The sequence below is a fragment of the Lytechinus pictus genome, chromosome 16 (genome assembly GCF_037042905.1).
Source record: "Lytechinus pictus isolate F3 Inbred chromosome 16, Lp3.0, whole genome shotgun sequence".
NCBI classification, from domain to species: Eukaryota; Metazoa; Echinodermata; class Echinoidea; order Temnopleuroida; family Toxopneustidae; genus Lytechinus; species Lytechinus pictus.
The window spans coordinates 1,282,493-1,296,799 of record NC_087260.1 but is presented as its reverse complement, the minus strand read 5'-3'; the positions used below and the strand labels follow the sequence as shown (position 1 = coordinate 1,296,799).

Here is a 14,307-nt window from a genome sequence, read left to right as displayed (position 1 = left end):
ATAACAAATGTGAAAGTGCTTTAATCCAGCGACTGCTTCCAATGAGAAACAATTTCATTTGGAGACCAATCTTAACTTGTGACTCTAAATCAGTATCGTTCCTCAACGTATCTACAATATGTGATCATGTATATACAAAAAAAATGTTTAACCTTCTTCCTCTCTAGCCCCTTAAGAAATCATGAGTACTTTATAGGATTTAAACCTGATCCCATTCTACCATTCCAAAAGATAGAAGGGTAAAAACAGTCATGATGTGCCTTTGAGGTTTCCCTTAAGGCACATTCAACACCCCCTCCCCCATGAGACCTTGGTCGTCAAAAGACAGTTCACACAGATGATGTAATCAGCCAGCAATATATTATTCTTACGTTATGAATAATTCAAATTTTGCTTTAATTCCCTAAATGATGCTTTAAATTCCATGAAGAAAACAAGTCTTTGAAATCAATTTTATTTCTGATGTATTTCAATTTGTTTTGCAAAGAAATTAGCTGTTCAATTTTCTTCAGCATAGAAAAGTCCAGGATAATTGTTTTTAATCATAAATTAATGCCAAAGCAATAATTGTGCAAGAAATCGTGTGTTTGAGTATATGTAATCTCCGAAAACAAAATGTGGTTTATCATCTGATTAAAAAAATTATCATAAAGACGGAAAGAAGCTACCAAAAGTCATGCAGTGCTGGTGAGAAAAAAATATGCATGAAACATCTGGGATGACCCATTGCCTTGTTACATCAATTTACAAACAGTGTTTGTTGGTAGATTGTTGGTATTTTACAAATTCACAAATACAAGTACTTGACCTTTTAGATTTGCTAGAAAATAAATCTAATTTTTTTCCACCTATTCCTTACCACCACATAAAGATGTGATCAGGAAGTGGTCCTCAAATGTCACCATATTCTGCTGAATATTGTAATTTTAAAAAATGTCAAGAAATGCATACATGTGGAAAATCTAGATTCAACCATCTCACATTTATTTTCACATAGAACAGATGAATGTATGATATACACGATCAAGATGAAAGCCTACTGTATGTTTTTTTCTTTCTCTCTCTCTTCTGACATTTGGCTTAAGGTTTATTTTTGAGACCCAGCAGGACACTATATTTAACTTTTCACCTCAATATTGCGATACATCATAGTCATATAAAGTGAAGTTCTATTTTATCAAAAAAATGCATACACTTTCTTAGGCAAACAAAACAAGCTTTGTTTACATCAATACAAGTATAATTAAAAAGTATATTCATTTTTTTAACACTAGAGATGAAGGCGAGACTAGAAATGTCTTGTCATATTCAAGTTCTTAATGAGCTGTTGATTACTTTCTGTTTCCTGCAATGTAGGAAAACACAATATTGCTATAGTAACAGTTTCGTTGATGAATATCATTTTCATTTGGTATGATTCATCAAATGTCTATATTACATAATTCCACCGATACGTGTGCAACTGACATACGTGCAAATAGCATGCAAATGTGTAAACGATCACTCGCCTCACGAAGTCAAAAGAATGAAAGACTGTCATTTGTCATCTAATAAAGTAGGTTGATAGAAAGCTGGAAACACTTCATTATTGTATCATCCTGAAGTCCATGATATCAATGGCTGAATCGTGATGTAGCCCGCTCTATGAGTTCTTCAGGAGGTGGACGTGGAATTGGTGCAATGTTCTGAGGAAGGATTGGATACTGCGGCTGTTTAAGGTCAAAGTTACCAGCCTTGACTTGTAGAACTGCAACAAGCATATCCCAAAGGTATGCATAGTTCTTGTCCTCTGGGATGCGCTTCAGAACCCACTCTTTGGTGGACTTTGACCACACATACCGAAAGCGTAGTGCCCCTTTCTTTGCAGTTCCAGTTCTTTCTCTCTTCACGGTTGCCTGCTCTCTGCCAGTATTAGCGTTATGGTCAAGAACTGCCAGTTCTGCTCTGGCCAACATGGCAGGGTAGAAGAAGTGTTTGCGTTTCGGGCAGTACTTGAGATACAATGAATGATAGGACTCTATCGCACCAGTATGGCAGGCCTTCGTCATCTGCTTTGTGTCCTTCATTAATCGTTGATTGAAGACGATACTCTGGACAGCTTCGTGAGGTTTTGACCCTGGTTCCAGCCACTTTGTTTCTTCTGTTTCCTCTGGAGTCAATTCCTCGTGTTCGCATTCATGGAACTTTTCAGCTGAATTCCAGGAATGGATGTCAGTGATGTGGTGTGTTACTGACTGGATCATCTCCCGCAGCATGACTTCGTCTTCATCACAGTTTTCTGTAGACCACCACAGGTGATTTGTGATAGACCTTGTCCAAGGCCACAGGACTTCGTTGTCCTTTTGTTTTGCCTTTTCGATGAGTTTCTTCTTTATTGATTTTGTGACATGCCAAATGTCATATTGATGGCACACTTGAGGGAATACCTCACGCATCATTTTGGCAATGCTTGCATGCCGATCAGTAGCAAACACACTGACATCCAATGATGCTAGAAGAAAGTCTAATACCCGCCTACAACCTACTTTCTCCATGGCAACGGAACTTGTTGCTTCGCTAACATGAACTAGCGACATGCCCAGTATTTTATTTGACTGAAGGTCAATACACGTGTAAGTGCAATATTTTGCATTATATCCTGGTGAATCGCATCTCCCATCACCACAGATAGAGAGTGGTCGATTCTTATGTTCTTCATGGGCGTCTTGGATGTCTTGTGTATAGAATGTGTGGATGACAGGAAGGAGGATCTTGTTGTGGATGTCATAGAAGGTGGTGTCTGAAATGAACTGTAGGTTAAAAAGATCCGCCAGTACTTTGAAGTCTTCATATGTCTTGCCTGTGAACATGATGGAGGCAGAAAGCAATAGATTCCCAACTGGTTGCCTGCCAATGGTTGGTTGAGATTGCCACCTGTATACAAGAGAACCACACACACATAGTACATTAACAACCAGCATGGTACCTACAGTATACTTTTTCAGTTCTGCAATGTGGCCATCAGAACAAGATTTACACTTAAGTCTATAAAACAGATCATTAAGTTGTTCATCAAAGACCACATATTTCTTCCCCATGCAGTATCTCATTTCATCAGGCTCTCTTTCTTCCTCTGAAGATGATGAATCCGACTCATCAGATGGTTTATACGAGTCAGACGACTGTCCACCACGTGAAGGAGATGTTGGTACAGAGCTTGTAGTCGAAGATGAGGATGAATCTGAATGTTGAGATGATACAGGTGAAGGACATGGGTCATCTGGCATGGTTACACCAGGTGTAGGCACAGTTGAAGAAGTATCTACCATGAACTCATCTTGTCCAGTAAGATCAGGTATAGGCTGAGGGGAAGTACTATCTTGACTGACTAGAGTCACCTCCATAATCTGAAGCTTGGGACTCTTCCGCTACCTCTACCATCACAAAGGCCGGTTTTAGAATGCGAGGGTAGCTTTCTGCATAAGTATGGTCCTTTCGTACATGGGAAAAATCATCCGGACATTGACACATCTTCTCCTCCATTGGTTGTGGACCAGATGACAGTGTCTGTGTAGTTGCGTTAGATGTTGCAACGCATTTCTGCCTCTGGATAAAAACATGAGGGGTATTAAGAAATTAGGTTTTACAAGATTAAAAGTCCCAACAAATGATAACAAATTTAATAAGTATAGCAAGGGAGTCTCACATAAGAGAAAAAAAAACAATTTTTGTTTCAATTCAATTACCGGTAACCTCCAACCTACAGACCTTGGTATGGTATTTGAATAATTTGCAAAAAAGAATGAAATAATACATTTTTGTATGATGTATATATTGCATTATGATGCAATGTTCTTTGTGCTTAATCATTAACCCAGCTTTAGCCCAGCTGTCAAGTCCAATTCTACCTCACCTATATAATAATGGTTGATTCTAAAATAGATTATCAAAGACTTTAATGAATAGAGGATCCCAAGCTCATATTAAGATCAACAAAACATTACATATAAAGGGAATTTCAGCCTAAATAAAGAAAGTTGTTTTTAGGAGAAATGGAAAAATTAGATAATTAAATAAGTTTTTGAAATAATTGACAAACAATGATAGTTATGATTTTTTTAATTTGCCACATTGATGAGGTTACAGTGATGTAGGGAAACAAAAAAGTCTTTTAATTAGTCTAATAAATATAATGGTTAAAACATTTTCTCCAATAATTTTTGCTTAAAATTATATCTTTCCATGACATTGGACAATATGCTACCTCTATACTCAGCCATACTTAGGAAAAAACACACAAATCCCTGATAATTGAGCACATGGTCTATATGAAAGTTGTCCCCACCACTTCTAGTAGTAATACTCTTATTAAGTTTGAAACTAACATTAAAATCAGCCATGATCTCGCTATTGCTTGTCTGTATTTTTTCCCATAAACTCTCCTCATTCTTTTTTTCTCTCTCTCTTCTCACAGAAAATCTTATGGCCAAAAAAATGGATTCCCCTTTACAGATTATAACTGATGAAAAAGGTTTACTATGGAAATATACCTTCTTAGATGAACTCCTTTTCCTTTTGCGACTTCCTTTCCTCCTTTTAGGTGTTGGCTCAGTACCTGTAGTCAATCCAGTAGCTGATCCCTGTGAAGTGATAAACAAAGAAATGTCTCGGGTGATATTTTTTCAATATGTTTTCATATTTTGGCACTCAACTATTTAAACTTGTTTTTACTGGTACTCTAATAAGTTTTGCAGTACAGATATGAGTCACTGAAATTTTTTTTAATACTTTACCTAAGATTCCCATGGATCTTTTATGTTAGAACTATTTAAGTTAAACAAGAGTTGAATTAACAGATCTTCTTACGTGATAGTAACTCTGTGGAGTCTCTGGTTTTGGCTGTACATCTCCATCTGAAACTGTCTCCTCAATTGGTAGAAACGACTGTTTTAGAAACAAAACAAAAAAATATTTATCAATCACTATTATGGTATTAAAAGTCAAGACACACGGATGAGAACATTACTGAGCTAAAAATTCTACAAGGGGCCACAGGAATTTTTTGAAAGTGTAGGGGGCTGACCTTATTTTTAACTATTTCTTTTTTACTAGTCAGTTATTCTACATGGAAATAACCAGTAGGTAGTGGCTTTCGACAAAAGAACTGATATGACTAGTGACCTAGGTCAAGCCCGTTTCAATTATTTTGAGTAGCCAAGAACTGCTTGATGAGGCCTCTTCACAGCCCTTCTTGGGCATATATGGATCGTTTTTGTCTCACCTGCATAGCAGAGTGAGACTATAGGCGCCGCTTTTCCGACGGCGACGGCGACGGCGGCGGCGGCGTCAACACCAAATCTTAACCTGAGGTTAAGTTTTTGAAATGACAGCATAACTTAGAAAGTATATGGACCTAGTTCATGAAACTTGGCCATAAGGTTAATCAAGTATTACTGAACATCCTGCCTGAGTTTCATGTCACATGACCAAGGTCAAAGGTCATTTAGGGTCAATGAACTTAGACCATGTTGGGGGAATCAACATTAAAATCTTAACCTAAGGTTAAGTTTTTGAAATTTCATCATAACTTAGAAAATATATGGACCTAGTTCATGAAACTTATACATAAGGTTAATCAAGTATCACTGAACATCCTGCTTGAGTTTCACATCACATGACCAAGGTCAAAGGTCATTTAGGGTCAATGAACTTTGGCCGAATTGGGGGTATCTGTTGAATTACCATCATAACTTTGAAAGTTTATGGATCTGATTCATGAAACTTGGACATAATAGTAATCAAGTATTACTGAACATCCTGTGCAAGTTTCAGGTCACATGATCAAGGTCAAAGGTCATTTAGGGTCAATGAACTTTGGCCAAATTGGGGTATTTGTTGAATTACAGCCATAAATTTGAAAGTGTGTTGGTCTAGTTCATAAAACTTGGACATAATAGTAATCAAGTATTACTGAACATCCTGTGCGAGTTTCAGGTCACATGATCAAGGTCAAAGGTCATGTAAGGTCAAAGAACTTTGGCCACGTTGGGGGTATTTGTTGAATTGCCATCATATCTCTATAAGTGTATTGGTCTAGTTCATAAAACGTAGAAATAAGAGTAACCAAGTATCACTGAACATCTTGTGCGAGTTATAGTAGTTTTCAAAATCAGCACTGCTGCTATATTGAATCGCGTGATGCAGGTGAGACGGCCAGAGGCATTCCACTTGTCTGATATATGCATCTAAAAAAGACATACTACTTGCACAGCAATTATGCATTATTAAATAGGTTTGTGAACCAAGACTCTCCCCTGATTTCATGACCAATGAAAAAATTTGCAACTAGATTTTTAAAACCATAGATGACCTTTGACCTCCTCTTCCTCCTGAACACATATGTGGTAATACCATAGGGCTATTATATCTGTTATTATATCTGTGTTTAATAGCTCCATGGTAATACCAAAGGATCAGTTGAACAAAAGTTAACCTTTTGACCCCCTAGATGGCCTTTGACCCTGACCCATTTTTCTCATGAGCACACAATTACTGAATGATCATTTAAGCAAACTATGTATATAATTGATGCAAAAATAAAGAAACAAGAGCAAGTTGAACAAAAACTTTAACATTTTTGTAACAGACCAACAGAAAAAGTGATCACTGGGCCTCTGGCAAACTTCGTTCAGGTGAGACGAAAATGAAAACATACCTGACTACTGCTTTGTGTTGTCTCTTCATTTGGAGCATCTCCACCAGATTCAATTCCTTCCATTGGTAACACCGACTGTAATAGTGAATTTGCAATGATACAACATGATAATCAAATTGACACTTCTGAAAAGAGATTGTTTTGTGACAATGAAATGCAAGTGAGGACGAAATAGTTTTAAGAAATAAGGTATAGAAAAACAAAACAAAAAATGGACAGAGTATTATTTTACTTCATCACAACCTAACACGTGAATGAATATCTAGTAAGTCAAAATGTTAAGTTTTTTTTTTTTTAAATGTGCGGAGAAACCACAAATGAATTCATTTGTTTTTTTCCTTCTAATTTCATATTTCTCCCCAAAACTACTCTTCTGTCTTGTAAACTGCATTCTAATATGACTTTGTATACTAGAGCCCTATTTTAAAACAAGCTGTAGTACAATATAACACATGAAATCATTTCACTTGATGTCCTTGATATACGCTGGTGGTTAATGAAATGAAAAATAAAGATCTACCAAGATATTTTTACATGACAAACATGTATAGACCTCATAAAAGAAAGTAAAATTTCACAGAATTGAAAAAAATTATAAAGAATTTCAAATATATATATCAAACAATTTTTCAGGAAATTAAAGAGTAATAAGCAATTGAAGATTGCAAAATGCCGGTCTATTTATAGTTTGGTCCTAAATGTTGTTTCCTCTGTTAGCTATACTTAGAAAAGCACATACGTGCTACTGTATTGACTATAATTTCAAGCAAGCCTGAAATATTTTATTATCATTAACCAGCGCTGTATGGTAGCACACAAGGTTTGCTTCCAAGTTCCAACCATTTAATATAAACTTTTTGTTTCTATACAAGGACTTGAACTTTATAATTTTGAAAGTACATACAGTGCTTTGATTTGAAGTCATGGCAAACAATGCAGTCCATATATACACTCATCACAATGTCTGAATGATTTGCAACCATTAAGCACAAGCAGAATTGTTCCAATTACCCCAATACCAGAATTAATTAACATAAATGCATAACTTCATAATATTTTCTAATTGACAAGTGCTCACATTCTGATTCTTTATCGGTAAAATGACAATCAAACAATCAGTTTACAAAGATCTATAGGACAAACTTTACTTGATTTGTAGGACAACTTTGTGTAGTGCTTATACATGATGGGCAAAAAAAGAATTGCAATTTTAGAAAGTAGTTTCTCTGAGTATCTGTCACTAGTGTTGGAAGAAAATTGAAAGCTTGCTTACATCATCAGAAGTTGATGTACATGGATGATTGGATTCATTATCAGTCTTAGGTGTGCCTTTACCGCCTTGATCACTAGGACGTTCTCCAAGAACAGTTCGAAGATACTGCAAATAAATATATCAGTAAATGATTCAATCAGGTACAGGTATTAAAGAATGCCATAGTTGGTTAGTTCCATGTATCAAAAATTGACAGAAAAATAAATGAGGGAAAATACTCTGATGACCTTGCCATCTCCACCCTCATACAATGATTTTTTTTAGACTAAAATCTAAGAAAAAGCAAAGCAAAGCAAAAGACCCATAATCTAGATTACCAAGGTAAGCTCATGTGTATAAGCAGCAAAGTGGATTAATTCAGGAGCCTCAGCCCTCACAATGGACAGTTCGCCAGTCAAGAACAAAGCCAAAACTAGTAGGCCTTTTTTTTGTTTGAACAGCATTCTTTTAAAACACCCCTGTCTATAAAAGGATTGATGTTTTTATGCTGTTTTCATTGCTTGGTTTTTTTTTTAATTAGTATGAATGTACCAAATGTCTTATGAGTGCCTCCGATATAAAGGAGTTTTATTCAAATGAGATAAATCAATATTAAACTTCTTTGTTTTCCTGAAAACACTTCACATACAGGTCCAAATAAACTTAGTCCAAATGCTTTTTACAATTCACACACTTTACAAGACATTGCCACTAGGCAGCATTCATCAATGGGAAGCATGAAATATTAGTGTAAAAAGTCCAACCACCTTCCAAAGTAAATAATAAATAAATAAAATAACAGGCGTTTGCCGTTTGGTCAAAGACTAGATGATAATGAATTAAGTCTAAGTTTTTTTATGATTGAATAAAAAATAAAAGAGCAAAGAAAAAGACCAAAAATCTTTAGCTACCACTACCAGGTCCAGGATAAGCTAATCTGTAAATAAACTGCATTAGCAAACAAAGTGGATTAATTCAGGGGCTATAGCACTCACAATGGACACTTGAACAGTCAAGACCAAAGTCAAAACTGATAGACTCTATTTTCAAACTTTTTGTTTTCCTATATTATGATAAACAGGACCTTGCACACGCACTGTCTGTCTCCAACACTCTAGCCTGCCCAATCCAATGGAAACATCCAAGAAGGTCATACAAATCATGTACCGTAGTAGCGTTAGTGTTAGCAAAATTAGCAGCCTTCGAATTTCAAAACAATAAAAAAGTAGGACTGTGACTTTCACACACATCATGGCACTGGCAGATCCAGGGGGGCACAGCTTTCCCGTGCCCCCCCCCCCCCGCCCTTTGAGAGGCACAATTAAAATTTGTAATGTAAAAACGCTATTAAAAATAACAGTATAAAACAGAATCCCCCCAAATTTTCCAATCCTCTTTTTTCCCTTGTCATTTTTCCCACCCCCCCCCCCTTTGACAAATCCTAGATCCGCCCCTGAATCATGGCCATACTGTCGGGGGAGAGCACAGCACTGAACATTCGAGGCATGCAGCAGCTAGATGTTTTATCGCGAGACATTCACATCAACAAACAAACAGCGGTCTGCATGCGCAGAGACTACGCCACAAGACGTATTTGTACACACGCAATCAAAGCAAAACTCACGTGGCCATGGCACTCACTTTTCACAAACAAGCTACAAAACATGTACTTTTTGGAATAAAGACGGGAAAAACATACCTCTTTACAACTTGCTTGAGCTGATCGCTCATCTCTTGATGATGTAGAAGGTCCCGATGAAGATGAAAATGAAAATACCGACGGAACAGCGTCTTCTTTTAGAACAACCCGCGGTTTGGTCCCCATCAATTTTGCACGAAGATCGACTTCGTAGTCGGACTCCACAAAATGATCGCTACATATCTGGTCATTTGGAGTCCATTTGTAGCTTTTTAGCAGAAATTTCTCTACTTTCACTGCTGCTGCCCATTTCTTGAAAACGTCCGGTCTAGTTTTGGGATTGGGAAATCGGTGGAAAGATTTCCCTCCACACTTTTTTCCAGTTCTGTTGTTGCAGCCGTAGGCCTGGCAAAACACCATCTTGCTCGGTAAATTGCACACTGAACCTATAGAAATAGCGTCTGCTAGCGCGCGACGGATCTCTCCAGGCCAGCGCTCGCGATCGAAGATGTCCGTGCCATACGTCATACCTTCGCTGGGGGTCTACTAGAAATGGCGACTTGCATGAGCAGCAGACGATAATTGAAAGACCTACTTTGGGGTTCGTAATCTTTCAATAACTCCAGTTTCGCTTAACCGATTCGGATAAATTTGGTATCAAATTAATCAGAATCAAACTCTTCATTTGAAAATGATACAGAAATACCAGGGTTGGATTCCCCTTTAATAATATATGATTCAGTCAAGTTGGTCCTCATTGTCAAACCTATAAAAAATGAAATATTGAATAATTCAAACAATAAAGAAATAGTGAGTGAGGGACATCATCAACTGTCTCATTTGAGTTGTGCATATCACTGTTTTGTGAAAATAAGCAAAACTTTAAAGTGTCATAACTTTCTTATTTTACATCAGATTTTGATGAAATTTTCAGCGTTTTCCTAGTTTGATTTTTCTCTATTTATTCCAATCAACACTTTTCTGGGGTGGACTTGACCTTTAAAAAAAAAAGCCCACGAGCAGTGCGGGTCAGTTCCCCCACGCTCGCTGTCAGCTTCATCCGCCAGGCACCGGGCAGTTGAAGCAGACACCCACCATCTCTCTCCTCAAGAGTCGCCGGCTTTTCATTCACTCACTGGCCCGATCACCTGCATGAGTGACCCCCGTAAGTGTGCAGGTGCTTCCGACCTACGGCTCTCGGCCCCAACATGTCGGCAAGCTCTCGATAACCGATAGCTGGGCGTCACATCCTTACAGGTTGTAAGACGGGTCCGTACCCTCACGCTCTCTGTCAGTTTAGACCACCGCTATGGACGGCCGGGCTAATCAAGCAGTCTCACACCAGCCGCCAGCCATTTCTATGAAATTGGCGGCTTGTTCACCTGCGTGGGTGATCCCCTGCTATGTGCAGTTGATGCCGACATGCTTGTTTCATCCCCAGCATGTTGGCAGGCACGCAATATTCGCTGGATAGACGTTGCAACGTTTATGTTGCCTTACCACACCCTTGAGCAGAGCAGGCTTGTACCCCCATTTTCTCTATCAGCTTAATCAATGGTGTTGGGCACTGAGCGGATTAAGAGATTACCCACCAGCCCGCACCCTGGGAAGCTGTCGGCGATTCATCCAAATTCCTGACCTGTTTATCTTCATGGTTATCCCCCGTTAATATGCAGGTGCTTCTGACTTTCTGGATTTGCTCCAGTCATTTTGTTGAGCTCCTAAGTCTCTTTCATGAGAAATTTAGGCTGCCTTCTAGAGGGCAACCTATCACACCAGCGGACCCTCTGCTCAGACCGTCGGCCTTTGGCTTAAACCTCACTTTCTATAAAGAAGGTGCCCCTTCCTACTCTTCCCATCTAATGTTAGAGTCAGGGCTAGTATAGTCATTCGTCCTTCAGTGGCCACCGCTGTAGAGAAGGCAGCTCTCTGATATGAGAACCATAACTGCTCAGTGGTCAGGCTCACGATGCAGGCTTACTGTACGAGCACAAATATCAGAGCTGAATGTCACGGCGATCATCTTTACTTCGTAATTGCTATGCTATCACTGCTCGGTGCACTATGGTTGTGATTAACTTTACTTCAGCCGCACTGTACTTACGGAGAGAATCGGCTACTTCTCCGCTAGATACCCCTCCCGTGGACATTCACAGCGTTTATCCCGGGTTTTTCCCAGTCGGATAAGCACCACTTCAGAGGAGAGTAGTGCCCTTTTCGGTCTGCTGGAAACAGTTCGGCTTGCCACAGCTCTCAACCGGAAGCTGCAGGTGGTATGTTGTCACGCATATGAGACAGAGTAAATAATAGTGGTGGCTACTTATATAGCGCACAGGTCCACCTTTCGGTGCTCATGGCGTTTTAAAAAAGGCTCTGCTGTTATTATTACCCCGGCTAAGCTAGGCAACAGATTAAGCGCACACAGCTTGAATAACTCTTCGAGTCGGTGCTTAGGGCATCCTTTGTTTATCAGTCAAGATTCCCTCCCTGTTTCTGACCTGTAACCAGAGGCGTAGCTTTGCATGCTTATGCAATGCTTCCGGACACTTCGGTGGGACAGATGTGGAATACACGTGATTCCATGCGTGGCCGTAATTGAGTAACTGGGCGTAGTGCTCAGGTATCCAGTTATCTCGTAAATAAGAAATTAACGGTACATATTTTCATGTTTTTTCCTCTTGTTGGTTTTGTATCGGTGACAATTGTCTGATCACAACATGAAATTAATTTTCAGCTATAATCAGACTTTGCATTAGATTTGAACATGAACGCACATTTTAAAGCAATTTCTTTTTTCTGATATGCACTTACAAAATGTTGCTTAACTTAAGAACTGTGTACATTGGTGTTGAAAATTTGATTTTAAAAGTTACGCAAGACTTGAAGGAAAGAGTCTTGGAAGTCGTTGAGGTGTAAGCTTTTAATGTCACAGATTTATCTCAAAATATTTTTTTGGGAGGGGTAGCTAAGTAAGCCCTTTCCCCCACTATGTAAATCTAAATGTTGATAATAATAATGCTTTTTAAGTGTATTATAATTTATATTTAATTTTACATGTAGTTTACAATGAATGCTGCTCAGGACAAACATCACCACCATCATCATCATTATGAGGAATTGACCAAATAATAAAAATATTGCATATGTGTGGAAATTAACTTGGTAATTAGTTCATTATTTGTGAAATTACTTCCAAGCATTTAATTTTTTTTCTTCCAGGTAAATTCAAAGGAGGCAAGAGCAACCTGGCAAAGGACCACAAAGCACTGATTAACCCCAAGGAACTCTTGGATCTCCTGCGCTCCTCTGATCACAGTGGTGAAGTGAAGAATTGCAGAGACAAAGGTATCAGTGACAGTGATCTCCAGCTCCTTCTTGACCGGTCAGACCTCATTGCACAGCAGAACAGGAGGAATAGCAAGCAAGTTGAAGAGTCAAAGGTCAAAGAATTTCCAGAATGGCTCAAGGTTACTCAAGGTGCAGAAGAAATGGAGATGGAAGCCTGAAAAGCCTTTGAATGTTCTGCTGTCAAGTTCTTTGGTGTTCCTACAATTTCTGCTGGTTCGATCTTTACTAAGTGCAGTTCCATTCATTTCCTGGTGGGATGTTTACCACTAGTTCAACTCCTGGCCTTTAAAAAGCTCCAAACATTGGACAGAACAGTGTAATATCTGCAAAATGAGACAGATTGTTAAACTAGAACATATACATCAGGTAGACAGCATGTAAAAACAGTACTATATTCAATATTATCAGGTCATTCTTTCATCTTTTGCCTTTTTCTAATTTCATGCTCATACCATCATATGTGAGTCACCTTGAAATATGTGATGAAAATGTTTCTTGAATAGAAACAAGGAGACATCTTCTCAGTTGTTTATATGTTCATGTGCCAAATGTGTCATGTATAAGTAGTTCAAATGTGAATTTGTGAAACTAACACATTCTTTTGTTTTTCTTTAGCAATATGTAACATTGTGTGATTGGCAAGAAAGTTTAGCAAGTTAAAAAAGGGATGATCAGACAGTAATGAATTCAATGGATTGATGACGATTTGTATCATTTGTATAGTTCCACTTATCTTTAAAAAAAAATATTCAAAGTAGCCGGCTCCCCAATATGTCAGACATTATTTAAACTGCTCAATTGTTATTCAGTGGTGCTCTGCTATATTAGATGTGAATGATAAATAGGTTAGGCATATGGGATCCCTGTATTCCCTGTGGAAGCGCCGTGGTGTAGCGGTTCTGACTCTCGCCTTGTAATCAGAGGGTCGTGTGTTCGAATCCCACCATGGCCTAGCGTCCTTTGGCAAGGCGTCAATCCACAATTTGCCACTCTCCACCCAGGTGTTAAATGGGTACCCGGGAGGATGCGAAAGCCTATGTAGTATGCCTTGCAATTGAGTCTTGGAACTCTTGTTGGAATGCTCCCCAGGGAGTGGAGAAGGTGCATACATTGTATGCGGGCATGCAAGGATCCGATGACCGGGGTAATATTATATCTGTACAGCGCTTAGAGACATCGTTCCGATGTATTAAGCGCTATATAAATGCGGATTATTATTATTATTATTATTATTTATGTGATCTTTCAGGAATGTTTGTCTCCTCTCTATACTTAACATGAAAAGATGGATGGTCTCTAATTGTCTTGAGTAGTTCATGAAGGGAAATCAAAATAGACAAAAGTGTGGTTCAGATGGTGAAAAAGTTTAGATTT

The 14,307-nt window shown here is 38.4% G+C and overlaps 2 protein-coding genes across 2 annotated transcripts; both read right to left on the bottom strand.

Annotated features, from left to right (window-relative positions):
* Window positions 1-1,613: 1,613 nt before the first annotated feature.
* LOC135157074 (uncharacterized) lies at window positions 1,614-3,266 on the bottom strand. The gene has a single exon (XM_064111560.1). The coding sequence runs from the start codon at window positions 3,264-3,266 to the stop codon at window positions 1,614-1,616; it is 1,653 nt and encodes a 550-aa protein (XP_063967630.1).
* Window positions 3,267-3,340: 74 nt separating this feature from the next.
* On the bottom strand, window positions 3,341-10,306 carry LOC135157056 (uncharacterized). The gene is made up of 6 exons (XM_064111513.1): window positions 9,646-10,306; window positions 7,968-8,072; window positions 6,695-6,769; window positions 4,846-4,923; window positions 4,530-4,619; window positions 3,341-3,585 (listed from the first exon to the last, which is right to left on the bottom strand). Exons 1-6 carry the CDS (start codon window positions 10,111-10,113, stop codon window positions 3,355-3,357), a joined length of 1,047 nt encoding a protein of 348 aa, XP_063967583.1. The 5' UTR covers window positions 10,114-10,306; the 3' UTR covers window positions 3,341-3,354.
* Between the last annotated feature and the right edge of the window lie 4,001 nt (window positions 10,307-14,307).